This window comes from Lactuca virosa, chromosome 3, assembly GCF_052849685.1.
Source record: "Lactuca virosa cultivar CGN04683 chromosome 3, Lactuca_virosa_CGN04683_v6, whole genome shotgun sequence".
Lineage (NCBI taxonomy): Eukaryota > Viridiplantae > Streptophyta > Magnoliopsida > Asterales > Asteraceae > Lactuca > Lactuca virosa.
In genome coordinates, this window is record NC_136428.1 from 121,450,818 (window position 1) to 121,463,316 (window position 12,499).

A 12,499-nucleotide genomic window follows, 5' to 3' on the forward strand; every position below is an offset into this window, starting at 1 on the left:
TTATATTATAAGTGACAAGGATACCATATATATAAAGAAATCTGAAATCCGACTTCGTATGAAGAAGTTATGCTTCTTCGAAGTATCACAATTTAACCGATGCGGCTATGCTCGTCGTAAAAAAGTGAATTCTAGATAGATTTATTATTAAATCAAGTAATCCAAACGAAAGTCATAGTACTTGTAAAACCGAGAACGTGCATATCAAGAACGCTCAAATGTGACTTCATAAGAGGAAGTTATGATTTTTCTAATATTTCAGCGTAACATTGTTAGTATAGAAACATAAACAGAGATCGGTCGATTGTTTGGAAAAACAATCTAAACAAGAATTGAAGATCTCGTCCATATGATTTCGTAAATATAAAGACAATCGAGAAAGGATATCGTATGAGAACGTTATGATTTTTATACGGACTTTAACAGTCTAAGCCTGTTAAAAATACAACTTTAAAAATAAAATCAAAATTAGATGGCGGAGTCTAAATGATAGTTGTAGATCTTGTCGATAGCTACACGTGGATATCAAATACGTCGAAAACGGAACTCATATGAAGAAGATATGATTTTTTAAAGGAAATAAGATTTTCCGTGTGCAACCGCACGCACATACAAGTGGCACGACACGCTTCTGACCCACCATAGGATTTCGACATGTGCCACCACCCAGACGACGTAACGTCAACGCTCTGACAATTTGAGCGGCTCGCTTATGCTTTTCAGCCCTATATAAACTGTGTTTTGCAGCCTCATTTCTCACCCTTTTCATCCAGATTCTCTTTGGAATTCTCTCGTATCTCTATCCCTTTACTCTCTAGTTCCCGACCACTTCGGTGAAGCCCTACGATGTCAGCTAGCTGGTGAATGGAAGCTCCCAGATCAGAGTTTTGCCTACATAATTACCGGTTTTGCTAAAAGCTGTGTAAGTTAAGTTACACTTATTTTGTTCAAGTGTAACTTTTAATTATGGTCATAGTCGTTATTATGAACCTATAATTAAGATTTATCAGTGATTCCAACTTACGGGGACATGTCTACGCTGGATTTAGCGATGTGTTTAAAGTGAGATTTCCAAACAATATACTATGTATACCAAACAGACCCTATCTACGATACAATCCTACCTGGTTGTTCTTTACTTGATAGATCTTGATGTGGACATTGGGATTAGTGAAGAATCTAGACTATCATTAGTTGCCACAAATATAAGACTAAGACTTAGTAATGTGAATCTAGGTCATGTCAGAGGAAAAGATAAAGCACCAAGGCGAAGTTCTGCTTAAATTCCGAGGCGTCCACTTGTATCAAGTGAGTACATTGTCACTTTTATCTTACACATAGATGTGAATTATTTAGATAAATGAATGCTATATGTGCTTATGTGCAAAGATGTTAGTGTTGGATGAAATGTTATGAAGATAATTATATATGATTTATATCGTATATGTATTTTTATGAATATAATACATTGGGTAATGAAAGGTAAAAATGATAAGATGCCATAGTATGATGAAAAATGAAAATAATAATAGGAGGTCACGAGTTTAATAGTGCTATTGTACTAACGATGTAAGAGCTAGTACTATTGTACTAACGATGTAGGAACTAGTACTATTGTATGAACGATGTAATAACTAGTACTACTGTACTAACGATGTAGGAACCAATACTATTGTGCTAACTATATAGGATCTAGTACTATTGTACTAACAATATAAAATCTAGTGTTATTGTACTAACGATGTAGAGAACTAGTACTATTGTACTAACGATGTAGTCATCTAATAAAATATAGGTAACATCAATGATGATCCTTAAGGTAGGACTCTATAGATGAATAAAAAAGATAATGGGGACGGGTAATTGGGTAAATTGTTTGATAAATAATTAAACATACTAATTATATTATTGTGAGTTGAAAACCCTATGTATTCACCAGGTTTCCCAACCTGGCCCACTCAACTTCTTTGTATCACAGGTAGCAGTACAAAGCTACATGAATGATGAGAGATTCAAGGAGATGCAGAATTTTAGTCTAAGACACTGTAAGGCCTATTTATCCTTATGTTTCTTGTATCAGTTATGACATCCCAAGGTTTTTAATAATTAATGAAAAACATTTATTCGGAAAATACTTTTATGGGATAAATTCCGCATTTATCAATAAACTATGTTTTAAATAAGTATAAATAAAAAGTTTTAAAATGATTGTAAATTTGGGGATGTCACACAAAATACAACCTTGACATCATTCCCGTAAGTAGATCGATCAATATAATGACTTGGAATCACTGATAAATCTTATTTATAGGTTCATAATAACGACTATGAACATAAATATAAGTTACAATTGGAAAAAAATAATTGTAGCTTAAATTACATGGATTTTAGAGAAAACCGGGAAATTGCGCGGGCAGAACTCCGACCTGAAAACTTCTTTTCGTCGGGCTCCTAGAACTCTAGAGTTTGTACTAAAATATTCTAAAAGTTGGGAAGAATCGAACTCACAGGCTAGAGAGTTTTCAAAGAGTTTTGAAGTAAATTGGTAAGGGAAAAGGGAAAAATCCCAACATATTTATAGGGTGCAGGAAGGGCATGCCGCACCCGGACAAGAGGTGTGTCGCGCCTTAAGGGTGAGGTGTCTCCATCAAAATCATGTCACGTGTTAGCCTCTCCTTCGCCTGAGTCATTCTATTAGAACAATGACACATGTCACAATTTTGTGGTGCCACATGTCCAAATATCGTGGTGCCACGTCACCTTGTCTCTTGGAGGAGGTGGTCACCCGACCGTGCCACGTGGCGCACTCCGTTGCTACCAAGTCACCAGCATAGGTATTTTCTCGTAAAACTTCGGATGACCTTAACTTTCGCATACGAGCTCCGTTGTCGACGTTCTTTATATCCCTGGAATCCTCTCGATAAGCTCTATAATGTTCATTAAGGTCTGAACATCTAACTTTTACTCTAACTAAAATTCATATTTAGACATGTTTAGACTGTTAAAGTCGTGCGAAAGCCATAACTTCTTCATATGTACTCCATTCTTGATTGTCTTTACATCGACGAGTTCATATTCACGAGGTCATTAATTGTTGTTTATATTGTTTTGGCTAACAAACAACTGATTTGAATTTCGATTTATGTTTCGGCACTGCTAGACTAAAACTTCGAAAGATCATAACTTCCTCATACGAAGTCAGATTTGGACGTTCTCTATATTTACGCTCTCGGTTTTATAATTTAGTACAACTTTTTTTAGGTTTCTTAGGCTAATAAGAAACCTATCTAAAATTCACTTTTTACGTCGTGCATAGTCGTGTCAATTTAATCGCGAAACTTCGAAGAAGCATAACTTCTTTATCTGAATTCGGATTTTAGAGTTCTTTATATGTACGAAATCATTGTCACATATACTATAAATCTGGTTAATATTATTTATCCTAAATAAACTTCTTTCAAAATGTCATTTTCATCGCTTATTATATCTTATTTGTCTAACCCGAATCTGCAGGCGTTACAGAAAAGGAAAGGGAAAGAGAAATGGATAACGGTCACGAAAAGTGAAGAACCTCCACTATGGTGGACACCAGAAGAGGAGTATAATTTGGCAGTCTCATGGTGCGGGACATCAAAAAATGATCGTGTCGGAAATGATAAGAGGAAAGTTGCTTTTTAGGAAGTCGTGCTCGCAAGATTTCACACACTTATAAAGAGACCTCCATATCGTAATACCAATATGCTTAGTAACAAGTGGACTCCAATCAATGATAGGCGCACCTAATTTAATGGGATCTACATCAAACTAGTTTTGCAAAAACTAAGTGGTGCGTAGGATTTCAATTTGTTCAGAGCCGCGAAAGAACAATATCGCGTCAAAATGGGTCATGTTTTCGAGTATGAAAAAGTATGGCAGACGGTGAGAAACGATCCAAAATGGATTAAAACTCCAACATCATCGGAGGTACGTACAATCCAAGAGGTCATGAAATTCGAATTCGTTCGACGTTTCTGACGAACGGACTAACACCTCAAGATCAAGAAACACAAATAACCAAAATAACTCTTTGATTAATTGAGAAAATAACTCAAAACTCAACTAGTTTGTGTTACATCATAAATCATAACTCGATGCTAATGTATATATATATATATATGAATTCTAATTACCGACTTGAATTAGAATACAATTAGGAAACTATGACCAACTTCCCATAACTTGAGTTGCTTGGTCTCCAAGTCCTCATCGAATTAGGATTCCAACAATTACCCTCAAATCTTTAAGTCCTTCTAGAGACATCTTCAATCCTGATCAAGCTCCGCATTTCCTTGAACTTGGTTCAAGCTAATGGTTTAGTAAGAATATATGCCCTTTGTTCTTCACCAGGAATGTACTCCACCTCCACTTGTTCGTTCTCGACACAATTACGAATAAAGTGGAACCTCGTATGAATGTGTTTACTCCTTCCATGAAAAACGAGATTCTTCGTTAGTTCGATAGCCGACTTGTTATCAACTTTAAGAATCACTTTCTCTTATACTTTGTTCATGATTTCTCCAAGCAAATCTTGAAGCCATATTGCTTGACATGTGGTCGCCGTGGCTGCCATGAACTCCACCTCGCGAGATGATAAAGCAACAATATCTTGTTTTTGCGAACACCATGTTATCGGAGATGACCCGTAGTAGAAAATGTGACCGGTTGTGCTTTTACCGTCATTCGGGTCAACATTGTGACTACTATCACTATAACTAATAAGTCGCCTTTGTCCCATCCTCTCGTACTTGATTCTGTATCCCGTTGTTCCTCGTAAGTACCTTAAAATGTGTTTGATTGCAACATCATGTGATTCTCTTGGACTTTGCATGTATCGGCTAACAACTCCAACCGCATATGCCATATCGGGTCTTGTTTGCAAGAGATATCTAAGGTATCCCACCACCTTTCGATATTGTGTCGATTCGATTTCGGTTTCATCTTCGGCCTTTGACAACTTAATTCCCTGTTCCATTGGAATGTGGGTCGGATTGCAATCATGTAAACCGGCTTCTTTTAAAATGTGTTTAGCATATGCTTCTTGGTTTATAGTGATCCCCAATTCTTCTTGCTTAACTTCAATGCCAAGGTAATAAGTCAATCTTCCAAGATCCTACATCTCAAAGTTCTTGGACATCTCTAATTTGAACCTTTTGATCATGCTCAAATTTGTACCTGTGACAAATAAATCATCAACATAAATTGCTAAAATTAGCAAGTTAGATCCTTCATTTTTCCAGTACACCGATGGTTCTTTCATGCACTTTTGAAATTTCATACTCTTCAAAATCCCATCAAGCTTCGTGTTCCATGCTCGAGGTGCTTGTCTTAGACCATATAGTGCTTTCGTAAGGCGATATACTTTATGCTCGTTGCCTTTCTTTATATAGCCTTCCGGTTGCGATACATAAACGGTTTCCTTTAATTCTCCATGTAAGAATGTCGTTTTAACATCTAAGTGGTGAAGCTCCCACCCATGAGTAGCGGCTAAGGCTATAAGAAACCGAATGGTTTCGATTCAAGCTATCGGGGAAAATACTTCTTGAAAATCAATACCGGGTTGTTGCACGTAACCTTTAGCAACCAACCTTGCCTTGTATTTATTAATTGTGCCATCTGCATTTTTCTTTAATTTGAACACCCACTTGAGTCTAATTGGCTTCACCCCCATAGGCTTGTTCACGAGATTCCAAGTGTTATATTTGTTTATCGAATTGATTTCTGCATCCATGGCTTTGACCCACTCTGGTTCTTTCTTCGCTTCTTCAACTGATACCGGCTCGTCATTGGTTGTAAGAAGAAGTTCTTAAATATTATCAAGGTCAAGCTCATAATCTTGAAATCGTCTTGGAGGTACTCTTTTTCTCGAGGTTCTTTGACTTGCAGCTCCTTGTTGAACAATATTATTTACCGGACTTGGTTGTTCATTATCTTGTACTTCCGCTCCATCTCCCATCTCATGATCTGATTCAACCGGTTCAATTGGATCATTGTTTACATCATTTCTTGGGTTGTTGTTCACCTCGTCTCTCGGATAGTACCATGGTATTATGAATGAGCCCGGTTCTTCATTGTTGGTTCCTACTTCTTTAATCCAATCCCACCCTTTGGTTTCATCAAAAATAACGTCTCGACTCACGATTATTTTTTGTGTCACCGGATTAAATAACCGATAAGCTTTCGTACCCGGTTCGGAACCAACATGCACTAGTGGTCTTGATCTTGCAGCCAACTTCTTTAGATTAACCGGTTCAACTTTTGCATGTGCTAGACACCCAAATATATGAACATTTTCTAAATTCGGTTTTCTTTTATACAACTTTTCGTATGGAGTGGTATCACCAAGGACTCTTGTGTAAACGCGATTGATTAGATTGGTAGAGTGATTTACCGCTTCTCCCCATAAGTAGTTTGGAAGATGCATTGCCTTCATTATACTCCGCGTCATGTCCAAAAGTGTTCGGTTTCTTCGTTCCACAATTCCGTTTTGTTGTGGAGAGTATGGGGCGGTAAGATGGCGTTTGACTCCGTTTTGTTCACAACAGGAATTTAACTAGAGAGAAGTAAACTCACCTCCTCGATCACTTCTAAACACTTTCAAAGGCTTTCCAATTTCATTCTCCACCAAAGCTTTGGATTTTTTGAAGTGTGTAAACACCTCACTCTTTTCTTTCATAAGATAAATCCACATAAATCGTGAAAAGTCACTGATAAGTGTAAAACTATACCGATTTTGACCCTTGGTTGCCGGGGTGATCGGACCGCATAAATCACCGTGATTTGTATGTCGTCATAGTCGGAAATAACTTTCTTGTTTGCTTGCCCACCAAGAATGATTCACACAATTTATTCTCATGATCAAATTGAGGTAACCCTTTTACTAAACCCTTATTGGACATCTTTTTCATTGACTCGAAATTAATGTGCCCAAGTCTTGCATGCCATCGCCACGCATCTTCACTTAGTCTCGAATGAAGGCAAATAGAAACTCCAATTTGTAATTTTATTTTATAAAGGCGGTTTGGAGTTCTTTGTACTTTCATTAATAAGCAATTATCGGCATCATGCACAGTCAAATAGTTGTTTTTCATTCGAATATCACACCCGGCTTTGGTTGCTTGTCCGAGACTAATAATATTGTTTTTGAGATCCCGTATGTAGTAAATCTCCGTCATCAGCCTTTGTTGACCTCTCTTGCCTTGGAAAAGTATAGCAACTTTTCCCTTGATTTTTACACACGAATTATCTCCTAATTTAACCCTCCCGGTTATGCCTTCATCAAGTTCGGAGAAAAATGACCGATTTCCTGTCATGTGATTGCTTGCCCCGTTATCCAAGTACCACACATCATTGTCTTGTGAGTCGTATCGGGACGGTATCACCTTTTCTTCGTTTAAAAATACAGTCTCGTGTAAAAATACGGTCTCGTCGGTATTGTCATATTCGGCAAAATTACTTTCTTGTAATTTTTTAATTCGGTCCGGGCATTGAGACGCGAAGTGGCTCGGCTTATCGCACTGGTAACAAATAATTTTGGACTGGTCTTTTTTATTTTTATTTTTCTGATTAGGATCATAATTAGAATCGGGCATGCTGTTCGACTGGTGATTATTGGACCCAGTGTTGTTGTTAGGCCTGCCTCCTTGGGCCTGTTTTGTTTTAGACCCAGAGCCTTATCCACTTGACACATTAGACCCACAGGATCCGGATCCAGTTGAGCAATTAAACCCGTGTGCTTTGTTCCCAGTCGCACCAGTCTGGTGAGCCTCCACTGCCTTCCTCTTTCTTCTCCAGTTTCGATTCGAAGTTCCACCATGCTCGACGAACAGAGCTTGATCTTTCTCACCACCATAAGATTCTTCTTCTCTGATCCTCTCTTCATACGCCTTCATCCTGCCGACTACATCATCAAAATTGGTATTATTTAGGTCTAGAATCTGTTCGAGTGATGTTACCATATGAATGAATTTTTGTGGCAGTGACTTAAGAAACTTCTTTACAAGCTTGGATTCGTCGATCAGAGATCCTAATGCCGCCGATTTTGAAGAAATTCCGGACAGCTTTCCGGAGAAACTGTCGATCGTCTCTGATTCGTTCATCCTAAGCCGATCGAACTCGACACTTAGGGTTTGAAGACGGGCCTCCTTCACTCGATCAGCCCCAATGTATCGAGCCTTGATTGCATCCCACAGCTCCTTCGAAGACTCGACATCGCCAATTTGCATTATCAAGCTTTCTGGAATTTCCTGATAAAGCAACCCCATAGGAAGGTAATCTTTCTCCTCGTTCTTGTCTGTTTCTGGATCGATCACTGTCTAAGCCTTGTGAATTCTAAGCACCACCTTCATACAGAGGGACCATACAGTGTAATTGGTTGATGTGAGCATCGGACAGACAACTGAAGTCGCTCCGACCTCCTTCACCCTCATCGGAGCTTCTCCATCTCCCCTTGTATCTGACATGTTGACCGGCTCGTCAACAGGTAAGAATTCGATCTCAAAGCCTTCTGTTCTTGGCTCTGATACCAATTCAAGATCAAGAAACACAAATAACCAAAATAACTCTTTGATTAATTGAGAAAATAACTCAAAACTCAACTAGTTTGTGTTACATCATAAATCATAACTCGATTCTAATGTATATATATGAATTCTAATTACCAACTTGAATTAGAATACAATTAGGAAACTATGACCAACTTGCCATAAATTGAATTGCTTGGTCTCCAAGTCCTCATCGACTTAGGATTCCAACAACATCGACCTCAACACCGACACCGATGAGATCCCGAACGGCATCAAAGAGATCTCATCGCCACGACGACCAGTAGGATGCGACAAAGCGAAGCGCGCTCAACGACATGAAGATGAAGCTGAAAAAAAAAGGGCACAAGAGTTGATGGAATTGAAAGAGAAGTTCGAAACACACAATTTAATAGCAAAAAAAAAGAGAGTTGAAATGCAATGTGAGCACTTGGAATTCCTTCACAGGAAAGCACATGAGGAGAATGATCAACGCGAGGAAGATCAAATGACGAAACACTTTCCAATTCTTCATACTATCGAGGAAGGTTTGTCGCCGCGAGATTTGGAAGTGCTTTGAAGGATGAATGAGAAGATTCAGAAAATATATTTGGACTAGGATTATTGTTTATGTGTTTAAATTAGGACTATCGTTTTATGTTTTCAAATTATGACTATCATATTATTTCCTTGTAATGTTATTTTTATGTATTAAATGTTAATTTTAATTCAAGATTTATTTAAATATCAGATTTCATTAATCTATATTTGTTTTTATAAATATTAAAACATAAATTGAAAAAAATAAAAAAAATAAATGATGACATGGAAATTAGTGGGTATTATAAAATGTTATAAGATGTTGTTCATTTCTCGATTGATATTATAACATCATGGGTGACATGATATGTGAGATTACACATTTTTGACGTGATAACATGCGTTAACATGTTGTCAATACCCACCTCTCTAATGACACTCATTAACATATTAAATGCTATGTTAAATAGTAGTTGTCTAGTAGGTATTGTGTCATCTAAAAATTTGTCAACGCTAACCATTAAACATAGCATTTTCGACTCGTTTAACTGCACACTTTCTTCTATTTTTTTTTCTTCTAATCCATGTCGGATAAGATTCAGAATTTGTGTTAAAAACATCCAAAATCCATTTTCCAAAGATGGTAAACCCTTTTTTCCCAAAATATTTTTTTTATAGCTTTAATATTTGACTTTTATGGACCGCATTACAATGGTGGTCATACATGTTTGAACAAAATAAAGTTTTGTTTATTGAAGAAAATTGGTAAAGCTTATAATAGATTATGATAACATCTAACATAATTGGATATATATACTCTTTTATTTGAAAAGAAAAAAGACAAATCAAATTAATTTTATTTTTTATTTTCCAAAAAAGTAGCCAAATACCCAAAATAATAACTTTTTAAATAATCAAATGGGCCAAAAAATTATCTCAATGAGCCGACGAAAAGTCACATTGGTCTACAAAAATGCCTTATTAGGCTGGGAAATGGGCCTAGACCATAAGGCATTTTTTACATCATGTAAAGTTTTTTTTTACCTTTCAAATGTTTTGTGCGGATTTTTTCTACATTTCCACGGTAAAAAAAAGTTTAAAAATGTATATTTTTTAATTTTTGCAGGTCAAATTAAAAAAAAAAACTAAAAAGTTTAAAGATTTAATTTCTTTTATTTTATTTTTACAAGTCAAAACTATAATAATTTTTTATTTATTTTGGAATTGGTTTTTAAAGATTTTACTCTAAAAAGTTCAAATTTTTTTTTCGCACGTAAAACCTACAGTTCTCATCTCACATTTTTTTTTTAAAACTTTTTTTTCTTAAAAACATAAATTGATAATTTTCAACACATTTGATGATTTCGCAATAACATTTATAAAATTAGTGGATAGCTTCGATATTTAGTTAATTTTTTATTTATATTTGGTAAATAATAAATTAGACGTTTCATACTTGCATTTGTTATTTTCTTTTATTTTATAACATACTAAATGGCTCAATGATTACCATTCAACTATCCCTTACGTGTGACCCTAGCCTATCAAGGCAGTGATGATTCGTTCGATTCGTAGCCAAGTTTGCAATTGAACACATTTTTCAATCGTAATTAATACGTTGGGTATGGCGACTATGTAGAGTTTCCATAAAATGTGTGAAAAAGGGTTGGAAAATTGAAAAGTTGCTGCATTGCCTAAATCGTGAATCCCTACAATAAGGAAAGTCTTGTTTGTCTGGTTTTCATTTATGTGGTTTACTAATTGATGTGATTTAATCCTTCTTTAAATAATATACAAATATTAACTTTAATCTCGATAGAGATCATACCATACATATATATGTTAGCCACAAATTTTCCTCTCACGTTAGGCCAAATTGCAGTGGTGGATAGCTGGAATTCTGATCTCATTCCTACTTGTATGATTTTTATTTCTTACGGGTCTTCCTAATTTTGAGTTTATAATTGTTAAAAAAATAGAATAATAATCAATAGAGATATGAACTCTAGCTTTTAAAAAAAAATAGTATTGGATTTAAGAAAAAAAACAATACAAACAGAAAGCTTTTATTTTAGGTAAAAAAATCTTATAAACCAAAATTAACAAATAGTTTTTAGATTTTTTTTTTGAATTTTTTTGATTATTTAATCATATTTTCTTTTATTTAAGTTTACATATCTTAGATGATAAATATTTTTTGTTAAACATATAGATGAGATGAGGTGTCTTTTTAACCAACCTCATCTCATATAGAAAGACGTTAACACAAAAAATAGAAAACACAACGATGGATTTAATAACCACATGTTCAAAAGTCTATCGGAAAGAACTTCCACTTTCGTCCTACAATGCTACAATAAGTGGCTATAATCATCCTCACATAAATTATTTACGACAAGAATATCAAAACAAATAAGAAAAATAGCATGTTCCTTAGATATCATTTCTTTCTTGGGAAGTTATATTTTGGAATTTATTCATCCATATAAAATATATGTTTTACTTATTTGTAGAATAACTACAATGATATTGTATTTTATGTGATGGATTAATTTATTAAGTTGAAATATCACTTTCCTTTTTAATTTGTGATATTATTATCAAAACTTTGGAATATGGGTCAACTAGTGAATAATGTCCCTTATATTTTTTTAACTCTAAAGTAAATTTCATTGAATTTGTTTTTAGTACATAGCTATGAAGTACAAAAGATGAAAAATAGAAGAAAACAAGGAAAACATGTTAGAACGAAAAACGAGATGACGAGTGCGGAATCTGAAGAACAATTATGAATCAATCACCATAAAGTTGCAAGTAATCTGTCAAAGTTTTTGTATATCATTGATTTCGAAATTATACAATGAAACCTTTTTTGAGGAAAAAGCTTACCTAACAAGCTAAGCTAATGACTATATTTATAGGAAAATAAAACATGAGCCAAATAACTTAAAATCCTAGCAAAACTAAAAAGCCTTCAATTATTAACAAAAATGCCAACTCAGTTTCAATATCTCAAATGCTCAACAATCCCCCCTAGATGTTGAAACTGATGAAGATCATGATTTCCAACATTCTTGGCATTTCTCCCCCTAAATTTTGAGACTCATCAGAACATGGGGTCTTCAAAGAGAGAAATCAGATTGTAACATCCCAAATTTCGAGTCCAAAAATTTCTTTTAAAAACATTACTGATTCATAGCATTAAGTCATTCAACATACTAAAAGGGTTTATATGACAAATCATAGTTTCATTTCCAAAACACTTGTTTAATTATCAGAGTAAACATCCCAGGCTAACTTGTCATGGTGTGTGCACTGCAACCCTTCCGAGCTCCTCTTCTAAAAACTGAATACCTGAAACCAAAACTGAAAACCGTAAGCACGAAGCTTAGTGAGTTCCC

General features: G+C 35.3%; 1 protein-coding gene across 1 annotated transcript; it reads right to left on the bottom strand.

Annotated features, from left to right (window-relative positions):
* Window positions 1–6,806: 6,806 nt before the first annotated feature.
* LOC145163990 (uncharacterized) lies at window positions 6,807–7,349 on the bottom strand. The gene has a single exon (XM_079082723.1). It carries the CDS (start codon window positions 7,347–7,349, stop codon window positions 6,807–6,809), a length of 543 nt encoding a protein of 180 aa, XP_078938849.1.
* Window positions 7,350–12,499: the final 5,150 nt, after the last annotated feature.